This window comes from Trifolium pratense, linkage group LG6 (assembly GCF_020283565.1).
Source record: "Trifolium pratense cultivar HEN17-A07 linkage group LG6, ARS_RC_1.1, whole genome shotgun sequence".
NCBI lineage: Eukaryota > Viridiplantae > Streptophyta > Magnoliopsida > Fabales > Fabaceae > Trifolium > Trifolium pratense.
Genome location: NC_060064.1, coordinates 16,487,509 through 16,509,236, shown reverse-complemented (window position 1 = coordinate 16,509,236; position 21,728 = coordinate 16,487,509). Strand labels below are relative to the sequence as shown.

Here is a 21,728-nt window from a genome sequence, read left to right as displayed (position 1 = left end):
AAAGGAATAAAGATCCACACAATAAAAACAAGCAATTAATTAATTAACAACAATAAAGTAAATTTCTTTTTTATTCACCCAAAAAAAAAAAGAAAGTAAATTCCTTTTACTTCTTCTTCACTTTTTCTTCTTCATATTATTATTCATCTTCTTCTCTTTTTTTCTTCTTCTTTTCGCCATCACCATCCATTCCAAAAACTCACCCATCATCTTCTCTCTCTCTCTCTCTCTCTCTCTCTCTCTCTACACTCACATTGCTTCTTTTCTTCAGCCCATTTCAAAAAGCTTCACAATTTTCATTACTCTTTTCATCCTTCAAAGTTCAAATCTAAACCCAACAAGCTTCAAAACACCATCATCAAACACACCCCCATTTTCACTTCTTCAACCTCACACATTTCACTTACTCACACTCTTCAACTTCATCTCCAAAAATCCAAGTACCTTTCCCAACAAGCTTAATAAATAAACTATTTTATTCATATTTCAAGTACCTATTTTCTCTTTGTCAGAAAAAAGGTACTTATTTTCTCTTATCTTCATTACCCTTTTCACCTCGCGTGCTAAGAAAAGAAAGGACAAGAAAAAGTTTGAAATTTTTCATCTGGGTCATGAGATTTAGTGTTTTTGAGTTTAACATTTATCAGTTTTTAGCTTAAGCTTTTAATTTCTACTGTTTTTTTTTTTGTTTTGTTTGCATAGATCTCTCTAACTTGGAAAATATAAAGATTAGATTTTTCTGTTTTTCAATCTGTGATATTCAGAGTTGCACGTTTGCAATCACTTTCTTTGGTTGATGTTTGAACCATGAAAAGTAATTGTGTATTATTCTACCAAATGAGTTGCTTTTTGGTATTGTTTGGGTCCCATTTGTGATAAAGTTTCAATTTTTAGTACTCAAATTCATTTTTTTTTTGCTGTTACTTTACTCAATAATCAAAAGGGTTTCCATTTTGTTATCCATTTTCCTCCTTATGAAGCTATAATGGGTCTTAACACTGTCCAATTTTCAGTTGTTTTGTCAAATTCATGGTGGTAACTGGTAACTGAGATGTTCATGGGGCTTATTGAGTTTCTGAGCTTTTGACTAAGGTACCAAATTTGCACATTTTCTTCCACTTTTGATTCTATTTGGATATTTATTTCATGTCCTTCAAATTTGACTTTATTGTTTACCTAATATTCTTAGAAAATTGTGTGTTTTTGCCTTTTGAGCTGTATCATTGACAAAAACCTGAACTTCTATTTTCACAGGTGTTTGGTGTAAATGTGAGTTTAGGAAATTGAACTCATCATTATATATCTTAGTTTTGTTTTACTGAGATTATATGGATATGCTTCAAAAGGAGTGTCTCCTTAGGTTAGGATTGTTGCTATGTGTTTCATTTGGCTTCTTGCTACATCCTGTTGTAACAGCTGTAATACCATTAGGTTCGAAACTTTCTGTGGTTGATAATGATTGTTGGGTTTCCTCTAATGGCGATTTTGCATTCGGGTTCTTTAACATTACTGATGAACCTAACCAGTTTAGTGTTGGTATTCGTTTCAATTCGAAGTCTATTCCTTATAGTCAACAAACACTTGTATGGATTGCTGGTGCTCATGTCAAAGTAAGCAACATGTCCTATTTCCAACTCACTCCACAAGGGGAACTTGTCTTGTTTGATTATTTACATGGAGTCACTGGGTGGAGCAGTCAAACAGGAAACCAATCTGTTGCTTCGGCTGCGCTTCATGACAATGGAAATCTTGTTCTGATGGACGCAAAACAAAACGTTATTTGGCAAAGTTTTGATACTCCTTCTGATACACTTCTCCCAGGACAGAGTTTATCTGTTTACGAGACGCTTCGTGCTTCAACCAAGGACCCTCAGAATAGTTACTACAGTCTTTACTTGAATGCTTCTGGTCGGTTACAGCTTCGTTGGGAGAGTAGTGTTGTATACTGGACTAGTGAAAGCCCTTCTGCTGCAAATCTCACTGCATTCCTTACAACCGATGGATCTCTTCAACTTCGTGACCAAAAATTTAAAACTGTTTGGAGTGTATTTGGAGAAGACCACAATGATTCTGTGAGTTATCGATTTCTTAGGCTAGATTTGGATGGAAATCTCAGGTTATACTCATGGACAGAAGCTTCACAATCATGGAGATCTGTTTGGCAAGCTGTTGAGAATCAATGCAAAGTCTTTGATACTTGTGGCAAACGCGGCGTCTGTGTCTTCAATGCTTCAGGTTCTGCCGAGTGCAGGTGTCCTTTCAAGGTAACCGATACTAACATTTGTTTGGTTCCATATGAACAGGACTGTGCTTCTGGCATCAATATGCAACAATATAAGAACATATATCTATATGGAATTTACCCTCCTGATGATTCTGTCATCACAAGTAGTTTGCAGCAATGTGAACAGTTGTGCCTGAATGACCCTCGGTGTACGGTTGCGACCTTTTCCAATATTGGTAGACCACAATGCTCCATAAAGAAAACTAATTACATAACTGGCTATGAAGATCCGTCTCTAAGCTCAATATCATTTGTTAAGAGGTGCTCAGGTCCATTGGCTGTAGATCCTGGTCTCAAGAAGTCGCCTCCACCAAAACCGTCTCCTCGGAGGCTTTGCGTTCGTTGCATTGTAGGGGCAGCCTCAGGAACATTTTTGTTCTTTGCTTTTGTTCAGCTGGGAATTGTTTTCTTCATCTGTAGAAGAAAAAGCTCTACTATGAGAAGAGTTACATTAGCATTCACATTCCCGAATTCAAAAGGCTTAATGGTGTTATCCTTTGCAGAAATCAAAAGCATCACCGGAGATTTCAAGAATCGAATAGGGCCAAATATGTTCAAGGGTGTGCTACCGAGCAATTGTCTGGTTGCAATCAAAGACCTGAATGCATCCATAGAAGAAAGGAAATTCCGGAGTGCTGTTATGAAGATAGGGACCATCCACCACAAGAACCTAGTGGAGCTGGAGGGCTATTGTTGTGAGTTCAATAATCGATATTTGGTGTATGAATATGCCAAAGCCGGTTCATTGGACAAGTATTTAGATGACCCTACTCTTTGCAAGAGGCTAACTTGGAGAAACAGAATTGAAATATGCTCGAGTGTGGCAAAGGCCATCTGTTATTTGCATTCAGGGTGCAGGGAATTTATAAGCCACGGAAATTTGAAATGTGAGAATGTGATGTTGGATGAAGATTCAGTTGCTAAGGTATCTGAATATGGATTTGCAATAATCAATGGAGAGGCTACATACTGCGGCTTTTCAGCTGAAAAAGATGTAGGAGATTTTGGCAAATTAGTATTAACCCTGTTAACCGGGCAGCGAGATCACGAACAAGTTTGTGAATGGGCTTACGAAGAATGGATGGAAGGAAGGGTTGATAACGTGGTTGATAAGAGAATCGAAGGTGGTGCTAATTCAGAAGAACTCGAACGCGCGTTAAGAATTGCATTCTGGTGCGTTCAAATGGATGAACATAAAAGACCACCGATGGAAGAGGTAGCGAGAGTACTAGATGGTACATTGAATGTTGATCCACCACCATCTCCATTTCAGCTGCCTTGTAATCCACAAGAAAATGGTTCAGAATCAGAATTAGAATCAGTGGTTTAGTAGTGTTTATTATGCTAGTTAACTTTTCAAGAGGCACTTTTGATCAAGTTTACATTTGTAGTTGCCTTCAGATTGAACATGTATAGTAGGACTAGACTAACATCCAAATAGGCATGCCCTTAAATTTTTGTCCCTCAAAACTATAAGGGGCACTACTGATTGTAAAGTTTGAATACCATGTTCATTTGAGATTTGTGGCATCTTGTTTATTTAAGTCTCCATTGGCCACTTATTACTTTCTGAGCTTTGTTTCCTTTGGTCATATATATATATGCTTGCAAACACTAGTTATTTCAAAATCATTTTTGTTGTATGAAAATCTAAAACACAAGTTCAGTTCCAATTTTACCGCAAGCTTATGAGTCTTGTAAGAGCACAATATTCACAAATTTTGCCTCAAGCTTATGAGTCTTATGTCAAGGTAATACTATCTCCCTTCTAAAATATAGGATATGATTTCATCAATTAAATTACATAAATTAATGAAGTTTGTATTATTAATTTGTTAACAACTATTGATACTGTTTTTAAAATTCATCATTCATACTAGTATTTATTTATTGGTAATAAAATGATACTAGTATATAATAATGGTGAATGTTTTTCTTTTGTTACAATAATGATGAATGTTTGATTGAACAAAGAAATAGTTAACATAGTTAAAAATTTGAAAAAAAATTCTATGGAAAGAGGCAAGAAACACTTGCTAGTTGCTATCACCAAATATTTTATTTGGTTAAGTAAAGAACATAACTATTTAAATTGGTTTTCAACACAATTTTTTTCTGTTTACAATGAAACAAATAAAGATCGAACTCAGTGAATGGAGGGAGATGCGGCGAGGGAAGGAAAACGCTTTCGGAGATCGAATTAAATCCCAACCAAACCTAATATTATATTTTGAACACAATTTTATAATGTATGTGCATACACAACTTTCATAGTTGCACTAGTGGGATAGAGTAGCTCACTAGCTTTCGTTGAAAATTGTTTCTCAAACCACAGCTTTTTACAGGATGGGTCCGTTTGGATCCAATGTCGATCGTTGACTGAACTAAACCAATAATTGACTGAAATATGAATATATTATAGTATTAGAAATAGATGATGAGAATATAAGACAAGTAGCCCGTCTAGCTCAGTTGGTAGAGCGCAAGGCTCTTAACCTTGTGGTCGTGGGTTCGAGCCCCACGGTGGGCGTTTATTTTTAAATATTTTTTCATTTTTCAACAACATTCTTAAAGACACGAACGGTTGTAGTAAAACATGTTTATTACTTTTTGACTTTAAAGCTGAGTGGACCAGATATTCTCCTGGGGCCATTCTTTGATGTGCTTCCCTATATCATATTTTTTGTACCAAAATAAAATCATATTTTAGTGTAGTTTTTTTTTTTAGTAAATGTACAAAAAATATTTGTGTGTAATCGAGAGATTGAGAAACTATACACAATAGGTCAATAGCAATCGAGAAAATAAAAAACATAAAATTACGAAACTATAAAATCTAATTAGAAACATAAAATTCTTATGTTTTATTTTTTTTTTGGTACAAATTCTTATGTTTTATTTATGAAACTATAAAATCAAAATTAAGAAATAAAAAAAAAATTAACGTGGCTGCCGAATAATTAATGTGTACAATACCACATCAATTAATAAAAATTGGAGGCAAGATTGAGAGGGGATCAAATATTGAAATTTCTAAAAAATAGAGTAGGCCTGACCATGGGTCATTTACAGTCGGGTTTGGGGAAAAAAATCATCAAACCGATAAAAATCATAATCAATTAATTTGGATGGTCTACATCTTCAATTTGTTCTGGTGTAGGATCGTACGGATGACGGATAGAACGAACCGATTATTACGGGTTAGATTGAAAATTTTGTTTACATATAAAACTCCATTATCTAAAAATTCCTAATTTTCAATACCTCGTACACAATACAACAAATGATAGAAGTACTAAATGAACAAATAAAGAGGAAGAGATGCAGTTACTTTATTTCAAATCGGTAGATCTAAACACAACAATATATGAACTAGAAGAGGAGTAAAAGTTAAAATAGAATATATGAACTAGAAGAGGAGTAAAAGTTAAAATAGATCTAAAATATATATTTGAATATCTTTCACAACTCCTTCATCAACATATTATAATCTTGTAAAATATAATATTTATCTTCTATATCAAAGATGGATAAAAACAACAAAGCGTAAAATATAAAATATATGAAATTGAGAGAGGGAGAAAAGGGGAAAAAATTAATTTGCATATAAATCTAGTTAATATATTATTATTGTACGTACCGTATAGTGGTATGTACCCAGAAAAAAAAGTGGTTTTGTTATTTTTTTTAAAATAAGGTAAATAATGTTAGTATATATATTTTTTCTGAAAAACAGAAAATATTTATTTTTTATACTCTGCGTGTATATATATCTTGTACAAATCTTTCAAAAGAATATTTTATTTTCAAAAGAATATTTTATTTTTTATACTAAATCTTTCAAAACAAACAAAATATATGGTAGAAGATATGTAACAAATTTTATTTTCTTAGTGACTAAGGTAGTTTAATTTACCTTGGTAGTATATCTATATATCCTGTCCAACTTTTTAAGCTCTTAAACTAGTTATTTGTTTTTGTGTCAAAAAAACTAGTTATTTGTTTTCAAATTTCTTTGATAGCGTGAAGGCTCTCTTAAGAATTTAGCTTATGGCTTCTACTTCACCAAGAACTCCTCCAAAGGAGTGTCATCAAAACATTGAGGTAACAAATAAGGAAGAAGAATCAAAGAAAACGTCTTGTGAGCATGCTATAGTTCAACAAGACTCTAAAGTTCAACAAGATGTTAATAGTAGTGATGATGTTGAAGAGGTTATTGATGAAGAAAATAGTTCTCCAAGTGGCTTCACTACACCAAAGGATGAAATATTCAAAATACCAAAAGTCTTAGAAGATGATTGTCCACCAGCACCTCCTGCTCAAAAGAAGAGAAGATCATTATTAGTGAATGACTCTTCACAAGTCAAAATAGAAGAACAAGGTGATGAAGAAAATATGTGTTCAAGTGGCTTCACTACACCAAAGGGTAAAGAATTCAGAATACCAAAAGTAAGCTACGACAACTGTCCACCGGCTCCGATGAGGAGTCGACCGGTACGAACGCTTGATCATTCACCATCAAATACCAAAGTATTTGCTTCAGCAGAAATAGATTCATTCTTTATACACTCAAAGGTTTTAAATTGATGCTTGAAGTTTAATTCGAAGAGATTATAAGTTTTGTTAATTTAGGTTTAAGTCTGTTTACACTATCATGTATAAGTGACACAAATTTTATATATGTATAAATTTATTTTCACTATTTGATTAATAATTCTCACCATCAAAATAAAATAAGATGTTAAAGTGATGTGACACATTGATCAAATAGTAAAAATAAAATCATTGATAATAATAAAAGATATGTTTCGCCTGTGCTTATTATAATGGTCAAAGCTTTGTTTACAACCTAAATTGCTCAAAGTTGTTTATTTGAAGATTATCTTTGTAGTGTGCAATTAGTTATATTAACTTTTAGTTACATTTTTTTTCATAAGGGTCAGTGTTCTCGATGATAAATATTAAATAAGTTTAGTTAATAATTGTAACGATTTTTTTATTTAGATTCATAAACCTATTTTGTTATTGTTAGTTTAACATTTTTGTAACATGCATTAGTTATAGGTTTGATTCTCATTGACTCCATTAAAAAAATCTATATTTGCTAACTGTGAAACTCGCTACAATTAGTTTATGATGATGAAATTGATTCATTCCTTATACACTCACAAAAGTTTATAGTATATGATTAAGACAAAGGTTTGTTTACAAGTTTTCACACTGTATATAATAATTGACAAAATATTTTATTATATATATAAATATTTTACTTTGTGTCGATTCCATAACACAGATCACATGTCCAATATTTTCAAAATGATCAATAACTTGCTCATGTTTGAGCCCCACCCTTTCCCATCTATGTGCAAATGGTTAAATATATCCTTTTAAAAGCATGATTCGCTCTTCGGTTTTGTCATGATGCATAGCCTCTAGCAAACCACATGCAGCAAACGCGAAGCATGCGTCTGGTGTCCCCTTGATCCTCAATATCATCAAAATGATCTATCCATTTGTTCTACTGAAATTGCATCAGACAATCGGCGCTTTCATGACACCATTTTTATAATTATTCCTTCTTGACTAAATCATTAATAACATTACAAATTTATTTTTTTTGACTAATATTATAAATTACTATTGTTTTGTTAGAAATATTATAAATTAGTACATTAAAATTAATTACAATACAAGTATAAAATAACACCTAAATTGTCGTTTCCACTCAAACCAAAAAAAAAAGTGTCAATTTCACTTGCCACATGTCTAACTTGCCCCAATCTGTGTCCATGAACTCTGCATTCGGTGTTGAACATCATCCTCCTCCTTCTCTCGCTGCTGCGTCCTCTCAATCTTCCCCTTCCAACATAGATCATAAGATGACTTCTTCTGAACAACTCGTTTTCGAACTCAGTAACCCTGAGCTTTGAGAATTTTATTTATAAGAATGTCTTCAAATTTTTAATTATATATAACTTGATTATAACTTTTTTTTGGGTTAAATGATTATAAATATTTTTGTGTACGATCAAATAATTTGTAAAGATATTTAAATAAGATCAAAATGAGCTCTTTTGATATTGTCCCGTTATATATGAATTTAATTTGCATACACCATAAAAAAAAATCATGCATGCACGTTATATAAAAATTTGTAAAGATATTTAAAGTACTAACCTATAGAAGTAACATTATAATGTAATTTGATTGAATATATGCGTAAAAAATTTATCTATAAATGCATCGTAATTAATCTCTTAATATATAGGTATAGAACGTTATTGAAAAAAATAAAAGAAGGTATAGCAGGTAAAAACAATGGTAATTGTTAATTTGCATTATAATAACAAGTTGATTGATTAATTATGATTCTACATTTTTAAGTATGATTTTTGTGTTAAATCAGAACTAAAATTATTTTGAGTAAAATTAAAAGTTAAAACGAGTTTTCACGATAACTCGCTATATTTGTGAAAAAATAAATAAATAAAAAATACACACACACACACACACACACACACATATACAATATTCAATCTCACATGATGTGCATGATTCAAATAGTCATATTTAATACCTAAAAAAATTAGAGATATTATTTCTTTACAAGATATATTGATGGACATAGAGTTGTTGTGTTATTTGTTATTGAAATGTATGACTATAGTCATATTTAAGCCCATATTTAACTAATGAGAATGACTTGCCAAAAAAATTAGAATGACAGAAAATCAATTAAGTGTGAATTATGTAATATTTAAAATTTATTTTTATTTAAAGTTAATAATATATTAATTTTATCGTATTTTCTTTAATTATAATTAATATTCATAACAATTAAATTTCTAAATTAAAAATAAAATTATTAATTTTAGATTACGTTCAAAATTAAATAAGTTAAAATATATATTGTATATGTCTATTTTAGATAACATACATTAACACGTTCATCAAGTAAATGTACATTTCAATTTTGATTTTACTTAGTGAAAACAAATTGACATAAAAACTAGATTTTGAGGACCTTAAATACATTTATGTACATTTACTTGATGAACGTGTTAATGTATGTTATCTAACATAAGTGAACCTTGTCTAATTCTACTTTATTTTTTATAGCTTTTTTTGCTTGATGGTTACCTGGTTAGTGTCATCTCTATTCTCTACACAATATATAAAAAAAGAAGAGAAAAAACATCTTTTAAAAGTGGAAGTGAATGCTTTTGAATATTCCCTCTTCTGGTCCTTACTCCTTACATCTCTTTAATTCCTTCTTCCTTTTAGTCACTAATGGTGTCAAGATTGCTCAAGCTAAAGGACTTAGAAATATTATCATTGAATCAGATTCCACTCTAGTAGTTAATTTTGCTTCTCATGGAACTTCTCACTTTCACCCTTATGCACCGCTTATCCAACAAATTCGTCATCTTCACCAGGGGGATTGAAATGTTTCTTTTCAGCATACTCTTAGAGAGGGTAATGAATGTGCCGATTGGCTTGCGAAGACTGGAGCCTCTTGCAATGATACTTTGAAGATTTGGAATAGTTGTCCTCCTCAACTCAGTCTCGTGTTGATGGCTGATGTTGTGGGTGTTGCTCGTCCAAGAGCTTAGTTTCTTTTCTCTTTTTGTTCTTGTGTTGTTTGTTTTATTTTCCATCTCATAAAAAAAACTGTAGGATAGGATATGATACATCAAATGCACTCCACAAGTAAATTATTAAAATCCATCAAAATAAAATATAAATTAAGATTAAAGTGGTAGTATTGTTATTATTGTTTGTATTCTTTATGCACTGCATTATATATATAATACTCGGAAGTATCAAGTTCACTTTGTAAGATTAAAGTTACATGAGTGAAAGAGATTAAAATGCAGGCTATCATTATCATTGTCACCGTTATATTTGACAATAACCAAAAAAGAATAGAAATAAAAGTACAGTATCTACAGCTAAAAAAATGAGAATCCAAAGATAGATAGCTTTGTAACAATATATGTAACAAAAAAAAGTGATATGAAAATGATGTTAGTTTTGGGTTTATTATATGATGAGTTGATGACCCAAATGATGTCCTACAAGAGAAACACAAGATGAGTGAGGATGGAGAGCACGTGGATAAGGAGAATCCAATGAAAGTTAGGTCGTGTGTGTGGTGATTAAGTGATTATTTTGAAATCATAGTTTCTATGGTCATGACTCATAACAAAAACAAACGTAGTAGAATGTCTGAAGTATGAACTCGACTCCTATATGTAAAATATGCTTGGATCTCATCCCCAAAAGTTAGCTCAAAGGGTGAGGTTGTTCTCACATATTTATATACTTCACATCCCGGGAACCTAAGCAATGTGAGACTTCAAACAATCTCCAACAACACAACAATACATTCAACACCCACCCTCACGCCTAGCGTGGTCCTGGGTCAAATGCCCACATTGCTTAGGTTCCCGGGCTGTGAAGTGTATAAATATGTGAGGGTAACCTCACCCTTTGAGCTAGCTTTTGGGATGAGATCCAAGCATATTTAACATGGTATCAGAGCCGGGTTAAGGACTGCAGTGTGGGCATTTGACCCAGGACCACGCTAGGCGTGAGGGTGAGTGTTGAATGTATTGTTGTGTTGTTGGAGATTGTTTGAAGTCCCACATTGCTTAGGTTCCCGGGATGTGAAGTGTATAAATATGTGAGGGCACCCTCACCCTTTGAGCTAGCTTTTGGGGATGAGATCCAAACATATTTAACATGGTATCAGAGTCGGGTTAAGGACTGCAGTGTGAGCATTTGACCCAGGACCACGCTAGGCGTGAGGGTGGGTGTATTGTTGTGTTGTTGGAGATTGTTTGAAGTCCCACATTGCTTAGGTTCCCGGGATGTGAAGTGTATAAATATGTGAGGGCAACCTCACCCTTTGAGCTAGCTTTTGGAGATGAGATCCAAACATATTTAATACTATATAGTAAGATGTCCCTACCAACTGAGTTCCGGAAAAATTTTGTTTTTATTAGAGGTTTTTGGTTTGAAAGCGAACTTTAATTTCGTATAAATATTTGTTGTTTTTCAAATTTTAAACTCAAATATAATACCGATACCTTTATTTTCTCAAATTTACAATTTCCATCTTCTTGTTTTTTCAATAATATTATCTCTACAGATAGTACTCTTTTGACGATTTTTGGAACTTATGGTCTCTCATGGTGAATTTTAGGAACAAAACGTTTCAAAAGGATCAAGTTATTGAGCGATTAGAAGTGCAACTAAAAATTGCGTGTACCAAATTCTCAAAAATAAAATATGTGGGGATCAAAGTGTAACAATATATGTGTGGATTCAAGATTTACAACTGGAGCATGTGGATTTCGAGCTTGACTCACAAATTGTTGTAACTAAATTTCATAGTAAGAATAGAGATGAGTCTGAGCTTGGTGATATTATTAAGGATTGTAGGACCATGTTTAACACACATTTTAGAAACTCTCGGGTTGAGTTTATTAGGAGACAAGCCAATGAGGTCGCTCATGTGTTAGCAAGAGAGGCCACATCCTTAGCTAGTTTCCACATTTTTATTGATGTTCCCCTTTGTATTCGTGATATTATTATGAATGAAATGGAGTAGATACTTTACGTTCAAAAAAAAAAAAGTGTAACAATATATATGAGAAATTCAGTTGCCCATTATATTCATTTTCTCACGCGTCTTACGAAATTATCAAAATACTTATGTCCACAGACGTTATAAAAATAAGAAATTTGAAAAAAAAAAAAATCCTAGCTAACCATGAAAATTTCAATACTTTACACGTCTGCTACTTAAGTAGCGGAAGGGTAAAATAAAAAACTAAAAGGACGCTCGAGAAGGTGGTAGGGTGACAAAATAAATTCTCGGTATATATTGAGTAAGTGAGTTGTCGGTACAATTGGGACTTGTTCTAGTGGGTTTGGTCAAATATGTGATAAACGTGAGGTGGTTGTTCTTCCTCCTGCATTGTTCACATTAGAAAAAAATATTATCGTCAATTATCTTTCAATAAGATCTACACTATCAAAAAATATCTTATTGTAAGATTTTCACTATTGAAAAATATCATCTGGTAAAATTTACATCGTCAAGAGATATCTTGCAGTAGATAGAAGAGACATGAGAGGGATGTTGATCAATTTAGAGAGGGCGAAAAGCAACCATCTAAACGTGAGATTGTAAGAAGAAAAAAAATAGAGGGGACTATATTTTATAATCAAGCGCTGCAAATATCAATCTTCTCTTTTATGTTTTTCACAAGCCCCGCCAATAGTATTCAACTACTACTGGTTTTTGTGCGGCCCATTATTAGAAACGGCCCGTCTAATCCAAATAAGCTTTAAAAAAAATTCTTCACCCCACCCCCACCACCCGCCCGTCCCCCTAACATTCTCTTATCCGGTAAAATTACATTTTTGCCCAAAATGGGAATAAAGTTCAGAATATATTTTTCGAAATTTTTTTCCGTTAAAAATAATATTTAAACTATAAAAAGTTCGGAAAATATGTTTTAGGGGATAAATATTGACTAACTAATTTTAATCTATCTTTAAATTCTTTTGATTTCCATATTTTGAAGGCTCATTTTAGAAATCTTTGGATACTCCTTTTTATTGACATATTTGGTGCTTGCATCACTCGAAATATTTGTTTATATTTGTACTTTGTAGTTTTCCTTTTTTCCTTTTTAGAGCATCTACAATGAAGCTCTCCAATTTTGAGTACTTAAATGAGTCTCACGTATACACATATGATGTAGGAAGGCTAGCCGCGCCGGATTGAAGACGAAGTGGCGCGCAAGAAATGTTCACTTGCAAAATAGTGAAGATTTGATTTTACTCTATTTTAATTAGATTTGTTATTTTTCTTTTACTAACAAGATTTATTATTTTTATATTTCACCTAGATTAGTTATTTTTATATTTTAGGTAGATTTGTTATTTTTATTTAGGCAGATTTGTTATTTTTATTTTTACTATCTTTTAGGTAGATTTGTTATTTTTATGTTTCTCTACTATTTAAGCTAAACTATTATAGTCTTGAAGACAATCTTTTGTTTCAATAAAACTAGAACTTTGACCCATGCGGTGCATGGGTCTAATTAGGTGTAATATGTAACAATAAAAAATAAAATACAAAAATTCTAAGAGCATTTTCAATAAGAGTAGTATAGGGAATTTCATGGACTAATTATTCTATATTTGTTTATGTGCTTATTTTATATTTTATATATTTTTTAAATAATTTTTGAACCTCATCGTTTTGTTTACTTATTAAAAAAAAATTGCTGATAACTAAAGGTTAAAAAATTGATGATAATTAAAGGTTAAAAAAAAATTAAAGACGTAATCAAGAACATAAACTTAAGTAGACATCCATAAATAAATAAAAATTGTGATTAATTCCGCCGTTCAAATTTATTGAAAACGGGGTTAACATATTAGGATTCCTAAATTCTTTCATAGTTGAAGCACATGTTTTAGCGGTTGAAAGATTTTATTGTAAGTAAGAGATGCAGGTTCGATGACAAATCTGTATATTTTTAATATAAAGCTGCAATAAAAAGAAAGAGAAAATGAGGGGAAAAAAATTTGGTTTAGGGTTAGCTTATGTTAGCAAGCTTATAATATAAGAGATTATCGGTTTTTAATTGTTTAAATTGTGCAATGAAAATTGATGGTGCTTAATTGTCGCATGAAATATTTCCTATGAAAGTTGATGGAGCTTAACACTTTGTGGACATAATTTAAATCACAATTGGTCTGCTAGTGCATATTATATCAATTGATCATCGGTTAATATTAAATCTGCAATATTAAAAACAAAATAATGAATGTGATTAGTGACATGACTATGGTTGCGTTTGGTTGTATTGCAAAAAAAATTGATTTAGTAGAATTGAGTTTGATAATAACTTTCCAAATCTTTGCGTCAAAAAAAAAAAAAACTTTCCAAATCTCACATGATAATTATTCTCTAAATATATGATCCGGTAGAAAAAAAAAAATCATTGATCAGGAAAGACATAAAAATATTTCGTGATGAATAATATAGTCAACAATAATTTTGATATGATATACTTTTAAAATTGATGGTGCTTATCAATTATTGCACATAATTTTAATCACAATTGGTATACTTGCCATAATGGTTGGAAATATTGCCTTGCATTGAAGGGTTGCGGGTTTGAATCCTAGTCAAGACAAAATTGTATTATTTTTAATAAAAATTGCAAGATAAAATGGAGGGAAAACAGGGGAAACAAATTAGGGTTTAGAGTTTGCTTGTGTATACAAGCTTATAATATAAAAGATATACAGAATTTTCTCAAATTTGATAGATTCCAAATTATTCTTTCTGGTGGATTTCAAAAATCTGATGGATTCCAAAATCTTATCCGACGACATATAGGATTAATACTTGCTATTTCTTCTCTCTTTATAGAAACATATTTAAACAAAGAATTGTATACAGCATATGCAGCTTACTTTAGGACTAGTACAAATGTACAATAACACACGTGAAATGCTGAGCAGAAAAATGCACCATAGCTGTATTTGTTGGCAAAGAAGGACAACAGTGGCGTGTGTCTCTAACTTGGTCCCGTGAGAAGTGAATAAGCTCTTTCAGTTTCAGAGGGTCCCCCCCCTACACACACACAAATAGTTCAGTGGGGAGGAGATGCCAGCCAAGTTGCACTGCATCACCATGCTTTCCTCGTTCATTCATTCCCCCTTTCCTACTTTGGCTCAAAGCCACACCACATAGGTCATAGGTGTCCCAAAATTATTTGGTGTTATAAGCCAACCATTAATATTTTGACACCATATATTATTACTTAACTTTATGTCTCAATACGTTTTACTTTTTTAAATTCACAAACAAAGTTTATATATTGTCGCAAGCATTTAACTCAAGTGGTTAATGAACTCCTTTTAAGTTGAATTGTTCAGAAGAATTCGAGTTTGATTTCTAGTGAAAATAATTTTTTGTCAAACTTTATTTATCTCGTTGTCGAACTTTGGATTACCCGACCTCCTTTCCTCTGAAAGCAAAGGATTAACATAAAAAAATTATATATTGTGTCTTATTGTATCTTGCTAGTCAATAATCAAGAAAAATGATTAACGAGTTTTACTAAAGAATATATGAAATAACTTTTAGTTAGATTTTACTTATTTCACAGCCGAAGTTCGAATTACTTATCTAGTTATTAATGAGTTCTAATTAATGTCAAATCAATTAGAAGTAGGAATTCAAATTCGATATTTCTAAAAAGTAAATGGTTAATAAGAAGTGCTTGTTTAATATTGTGGTGAATTTGACAAAATTACAATGAATCACGGATCAAATTCTATATATTTTTTTCCAACCGTAGATCAAATTCTATATTATAGGAAGTTCAGACTGAATGTTTGTTTGACATCACAGTGAGCTACCATAATTTGTAAAATTTGCACTTTATAGCAAAAACAAAATTACATTATCATTGTGAATCTGTGATTGACTAATTCACCAAACAAAATTTGGATCCTCTCCTTTCTCATTCTCTCATGCTGTCATCATGGCTTGTAAATATGTAACCAAGTAAATATTGTATTCAAACCTACCTTCCTAACATTAACATAATATATATGTATGGAAAAATATAGACCATACAGTTGCAAGTGGTACAAGAGCAAGTTGGAATAGCATGCTCTTCTACCCTACATGAATGTATAAACCAACCAGATAACTAATGGCTTGTTAGAGTCCATTTAGGTGTGAACTTATGTGGGCCTCATTAAGCTAACTTTTAATTGTAACATCAACACCTCAACAAAATTTAAGCTCCCTTATGTGTTGTTATATCGATGTGACAACACTTTTCTTCATTGTGGCCACACTATTCACAACTGAAAACTGCTTTAACGGTCATTGCATATTATTGTCTTCTCTTGATCTCCACCACCAACATAACATCCCCCCAAAAATGCATATGCTACAACTTAACAAAATTTCTTTAGACTCATGTGAGTTTTTCGTGCGTCCTATTTTTATAAATCCGCTATAAAATGAGAAATTTGAGAAAGAAAAAATTGTTTGCTACTTAGTAAAAAATGGATTGCTTCTTAGTAAAAAAGGAGGATAGCTTCTTAGTAAAGGGTTAAGACTAAGAGTATATCATCTATAGTTTGGTATTATGAAAACCGAGTAATTTCATAACTTTTTTTAATAAGTCGAGCATTCCGAACACACAACTATGAAGACCAGCCCTTTGAACTCAGTAGAACCACATCAGCAAGAAAGTTTTATCTCAAAAGTTTAACGCTGCTACATTCTCGGATTTTAGATTTAAACTTAATGCGGATAGTTGAGCTTGAAAGGGACTTGAGATCATTGATCGTTACACATTCGAGAAAGAGAACATCACAAAAATGTTTAGGCAGCAACAGTTCATCAATACTTAAATAGGTTAGGACTCAGGACAACCAAACAATAGGTTATATGGTTCTCATATTGTCTCACTCAATGTAGGGCTAAAATCACTCCAACTCCTCCTCAGGCCTTAGGAGGTTGGGGCACTAATGGTAAGTTAAATGTGGGGTTACCCTCCATATTGAAAATGTTACTCAAAAAGGAGAAACGTATGTTAGGACAAGTAACACAAAATAACTGTTAAATAGGCATGAACAAAACACAGAACATGTTCAACAATATTTTGCTATTCATGATGATGAAATATAGAGACACAAAAATCACAAAATCATTTCATTGCCCATGTAGGGAATAATAATAATAATAATAATAATAAATGTGTCATTGCCAACACTACTCAAGTCAATTCAATTGCCATAACAATCAAAGAACGGCGGTAAGAGGGAAAAAAAATGTTTTAACGCATAAATCTAATGCCTTATCGAGTGACGCATTTCTGATGTTACATTATGAATGGAGAAAACCAAGTTAGTTGTTGCTAAAGTTCATAAACTGTTAGCAAAGCTTATCCAAAGAGGCCCCTATGACTTGAAAATCAAGCCCTCTTGTCCTTCCTGGTGCACCGCCTTTTAGTGAAGAAACATCCAACATGATCCTGTCACAAGTCAAATGCAAAGTTAGAACTCGGATAAATTTGGTTCCTGAAATCGAAAAAATTCCAAAAGGTGATCCAAAAGAACTAATATTATCGAGAATTTTTTATTTCATGGATCATTTTGAAGTTTTGTTAATCTCAGAAATCTCATGGTCTAACATATGCGATTTCAGAAACTAAATTGATGATTGGCTCAAAATTTAGAAGGCTTACAAATTCTTTGTCTCCTTCTCTAGTCCCGAAGAGATGATGATTTTGTCATCAATTTTAGACACTGAATGATCCACTGGAAGATTAATCTCCTTAGGTGCTGCTGGATCGACAGATTTTATACATGTCAATATATCTTGATTACTTAATAGCTTTAAAAAGTGAAACTATACATTTAATTTGACTACTTTAGAAAAACTCTTACCTGATTTGGGTGAAGCAGCGACAAAACCATCAAGTCCCAATAATTTCTGCACCAGTGGATACACTTATATTAATTAGGATTATACAAACTTTTTCAGGATTCGGTAAGTTTTTGCTTTAGCAGAAGTTACCTTAAGTTTCTCATAAGACTCCTCAAGTTTGTCATTGTATAACATGAAATCAAATATATTAGAAGATGTCCCCTGCTCAATCTCAGCTTTGGCATTGCGCAGTCGCTTCAGGATCTGTTCTTCTGTCTCAGTCCCTCTGGTTTCAAAGCATTAAATTAAGCCCAAATTTTGAACTGCTTGCGAATTAAAAATGCATCACTAAGCTCAAGACACAACTCAGTACCTGTCACGAAGGCGCTTCTCAAGCTCTTCCATTGATGGTGGAGAGACAAAGATGAATATGGCTTCAAGAGAACTAGCCCTCACAGATTTTGCTCCTTGAACATCAATATCAAGAATACATCTCTGCAAGTATTATAGAGAAAGGCTTAGGAGGCTTCATTTTGATTAGGGTAACGGCTACATTATATCAGCTCTAATATATGGCATTGATATTTAGCCTAATGTAATGCAATGTTATGATGTGTCTCTAACAAAGCTATAATTCACACGGTTCAGCAATAACGGCTCTAGAAGTTGAGACAATCCTTACATTCAAGATTTTATAGGTGTTTTTATAAAGCGAACAATTCTTGAAACTTCATGGAAAACAACTATATATTTAAAACATTTGGCTGAACTAAGAATGAATAAATGCAAAGCTCGTTCAAATATATGTCAATTTAGAATAGAATAACGAACATCGGCAAACCGGAAATTTAAAGTTATAATATCCAAGCATCAAATAATATGAATTAGAATAATAGTAAAGAAGAATGAACTTACTTTTCCTGCATCTGCTACCACTTCAACAGCTTCAACACTGGTCCCGTACAAATTACCATGGACAGATGCAAATTCAAGAAATTTTCCATTTTTAATCTCTTTCTCCATCACACTCTTATCGGTAAAATGGTAATGGACCCCGTCTTTCTCCATATTTCTTGGAGCACGGGTTGTATGGCTCACCGAAAAACCAAACATTGATGGGAATTCCTTCATGAGCATTGATATCAGTGTTCCTTTACCAACTCCAGAAGGACCACTAATAACAATAGGTTTTTCAGCATTGCCTATCACACCCTTACTCCACGCAACAACCTCAGTGCCCAACTTTTTTCGCTGCTGCCTAACATATTCGGTGTCCACCTAGAAATCATAATAGAAAAATCAACATTTATTAATCTCTATTGCACCGACACTTCAGATCAAAAGCATGTCAATGACACGTTGACACTAACACAACACTGACACATGTGATTACATTCAATTGTGTCATTTCCTCGAATCATTACTGGTGTCAACGTGTCAGTGTCGGTGCTTCATAGTTCATCATACAATACAGAAATCTAATTCTGTTTTAGACCCTTTTTATAGTCCCTTTTTTATTACACACTCACCTCTAGGAACCATATCTGATCATCCAATTTAGAACCCTTCTTAAGAACTAGTATCCGGTTTTCGCAAAGCACAGCAGAGTGACCTTTGCACGACAAGGGTTTGGTGCCTAGCACAGTTGGGTGAACCCTGCAATCCAAAATAAATATCAGAAAACAAAAGCCTTATAAAAACATCGATGAAGCTAAGAAACTTCAAACTGACCATTCTCCAAGACTACGGTCAAAAATTTGAACGTCAATGGACAAAGTTCCATCACCAGCTCCAACAGTGACATACTGTCAAACAAATGGAGGCCCAGTTTTTGTTTTAGGCATAAATTGGCTATATCTAACTAACCTAATTAACAAATATACAAAATTAAAATATGATCTTCAAAACATAAATCATAATCTTACCGTTTTATCGCCAACGGTAGTAGTTGTTTTACAAGTTCCATTTTTCAATTCAAGACCATTAAGAGGTCCATCCTGAAGATCCTCAACAAGAAATGCAGGTGCTTCTCCCTATTGATCACAACCAAACAAAAATCAAATTAAACACATGAAAACAAAACCACTTTGATCCACATTTGAACATCACAATCTACCAACATTCTCTATGAAACTAAACATTTTTGTACATCAATGAAATAGTAGAGAAGAGAAAATATATGCTTACCATATAGAATTATGTGTATATAATCCTGGTTTAAACCCTGACCAAAAACCATAAATAAATAAAAAAAAGAATATTAATATGAATATCATAGCAATTATTGAGAGATCTAGAAATATATTCAAATTTCCATTAGAAACCAAAATCTCAATTGAAATTATCACACATTACGAGTGAGATTCAATTAGAGACAAATCCAGATTTCATCAACTTCCATGAAAACAGGAGTAACGAAAATTTAATCAAGAAATCACCAAGCTTGGATTTTTATACAATATATGAATCATTCTGATCCATCATATTTAAAATATGAAGAAAAAATTAATTAAAAACAAAAATAAAAACAAAAACACAAGCAATGCAGAATTTCCTGACAGGTAAATTAGACCAACATGAAAAATTCAGAAAACATAGAAAACAAAAACATAAAAATTGGAAATTTTTGAGATGAGGTTGTGAAATAAGAAGAAATTAGATCAAACAAAACAAAACCCAGATCACAATGTGAAAAAAGATGAAATCTTGAAGAAGGTGAAACTGCAAACGGTGAAGTTACCTTAAAAAACGAAACAAGAACAAGGTGTTCTAAACCTTAAAAAGATGATTTTGTTTTTGGTAGAAGAGAGAGTTAGTTGTTATAAGAGCAAAAAGAAAAAAGGGTTTGAAGAAAATGTGAGAAAGGAATTCATATTTGTAGGCGCAAAAGAAAAAAAGGGGCGGCTTTGATTTTACAAACCTTCAATTCAAGGACAGGCAGGAGGACCTGTTTACGTTTTCTTGTGGGGATGTTTATGAAGCTTCTTCTTTTTGTTTTCTTTATTCATTTTGGCAAATAATAAATAAATATATATTTTTTTTTCATATATGTATGAGTAAATCTTAATTTAACCGAATATTATTATGTTAATTTTTTTTTTAGGTTGAAATTAGACTATTTATTTTTTAGGTTTTTATAATGACATATGTGAGTTTTTTTTGGTAATTTTATTTTTTGTTTTCACTGTCAACATCTTGCCTATTAGACTGCGTAATCTGATTGATATCAAGTGGTTTTAGTTTCCTCCCGTGGTAGTTGCGGGAGATTGAACCGTGATTCTTTCTATCAATTACAATTGAATCAGTTAACGATTGGTATAGAGTAATTTTATTTTGTCTATGAACAAATAATTTTTTTTGTTTTTATTTTAAAGGAAATTAGGGTACCCTTGCTTGAGTCAAAGGAAAAAAAATGAAAAAGGAGTATCCTATTCTTGGTTTGAGGTTTCCTTGCGGTGCTAGAAGTTCCAATAGAATTCAACAAGTGGTGAAGTTGGTTGTGCCAAGTGGGGATAAAAGAACCATTTTTTGAAGTGACGTATATATAGAAATTTATTTTCACAATTTTTATTCAGTGCTTTTATTTTTTGATAAAATACATACATACAATAACTGTGTTTGATTTCTTAAAGGATAAGTACTGGACAGAACAGTACAAGACAGAACAGCACACAACACATGACAGAACAGCACATAACAAACTTTTGGGATATTGAACATTTTTTTGTCTTATACGATATTTTGTTAATAAAATGGTATTTTGGCACTTTAGACAACTTGTACTACGAACAAAAAGTTGTGCTGTGATTTAGTGAGGTACAAAAAATTCTGTTTTTGTCCTGTCCATTGCTTCCCAGTTTGTCCAGTTCCTGAAACAGTTTTACAATCAAACACAGTACAACTACAATTATCCTGTCAAGTCCCTTATTTTTAGCGAATCAAACAAACCCTAAATAT

The 21,728-nt window shown here is 32.3% G+C and overlaps 3 protein-coding genes and 1 non-coding gene across 11 annotated transcripts; 3 read left to right on the top strand and 1 right to left on the bottom strand.

Moving 5' to 3' along the window:
• Positions 1-131: 131 nt before the first annotated feature.
• On the top strand, positions 132-3,828 carry LOC123888357 (G-type lectin S-receptor-like serine/threonine-protein kinase SD3-1). Of its 2 annotated transcripts, none has more exons than XM_045937394.1 (3): positions 132-519; positions 1,014-1,092; positions 1,255-3,828. In XM_045937394.1, the coding sequence occupies exon 3, from the start codon at positions 1,329-1,331 to the stop codon at positions 3,612-3,614; it is 2,286 nt and encodes a 761-aa protein (XP_045793350.1). In that variant the 5' UTR covers positions 132-519; positions 1,014-1,092; positions 1,255-1,328; the 3' UTR covers positions 3,615-3,828. The 2 variants fall into 2 exon arrangements, with proteins under 2 accessions (XP_045793350.1, XP_045793352.1); XM_045937396.1 differs by having other exon boundaries at positions 156-1,092; positions 1,255-3,625; positions 3,707-3,828.
• Positions 3,829-4,741: 913 nt separating this feature from the next.
• Positions 4,742-4,814, top strand: TRNAK-CUU. The gene has a single exon. It is a non-coding gene; the product is annotated as a tRNA-Lys (tRNA).
• Positions 4,815-6,288: 1,474 nt separating this feature from the next.
• On the top strand, positions 6,289-6,991 carry LOC123888356. Its single transcript, XM_045937393.1, has one exon. It carries the CDS (start codon positions 6,335-6,337, stop codon positions 6,869-6,871), a length of 537 nt encoding a protein of 178 aa, XP_045793349.1. The 5' UTR covers positions 6,289-6,334; the 3' UTR covers positions 6,872-6,991.
• A 10,050-nt stretch (positions 6,992-17,041) lies between these two features.
• On the bottom strand, positions 17,042-20,773 carry LOC123888354 (guanylate kinase 2-like). Of its 7 annotated transcripts, none has more exons than XM_045937387.1 (11): positions 20,692-20,773; positions 19,959-19,995; positions 19,697-19,804; positions 19,503-19,576; positions 19,301-19,427; positions 18,687-19,049; positions 18,145-18,266; positions 17,922-18,057; positions 17,792-17,837; positions 17,590-17,689; positions 17,042-17,376 (listed from the first exon to the last, which is right to left on the bottom strand). In XM_045937387.1, the coding sequence occupies exons 2-11, from the start codon at positions 19,959-19,961 to the stop codon at positions 17,277-17,279; spliced, it is 1,179 nt and encodes a 392-aa protein (XP_045793343.1). In that variant the 5' UTR covers positions 19,962-19,995; positions 20,692-20,773; the 3' UTR covers positions 17,042-17,276. The 7 variants fall into 7 exon arrangements, with proteins under 7 accessions (XP_045793343.1, XP_045793344.1, XP_045793342.1 ...); XM_045937388.1 differs by having other exon boundaries at positions 17,590-17,686; positions 20,692-20,759; XM_045937386.1 differs by having other exon boundaries at positions 20,512-20,719.
• Between the last annotated feature and the right edge of the window lie 955 nt (positions 20,774-21,728).

Excerpts from the sequence above, each read along its gene's own strand:
- LOC123888357 (XM_045937394.1), top strand. The coding sequence starts at position 1,329 with ATGGATATGCTTCAAAAGGAGTGTCTCCTTAGGTTAGGATTGTTGCTA.
- LOC123888356 (XM_045937393.1), top strand. The coding sequence starts at position 6,335 with ATGGCTTCTACTTCACCAAGAACTCCTCCAAAGGAGTGTCATCAAAAC.
- LOC123888354 (XM_045937387.1), bottom strand. Across the intron at positions 19,050-19,300 it reads ATCAGATATGGTTCCTAGAG|GTGGACACCGAATATGTTAG; the intron begins GTGAGTGTGTAA and ends TATGATTTCTAG. Across the intron at positions 17,838-17,921 it reads AGTCTTATGAGAAACTTAAG|AAATTATTGGGACTTGATGG; the intron begins GTAACTTCTGCT and ends CCACTGGTGCAG.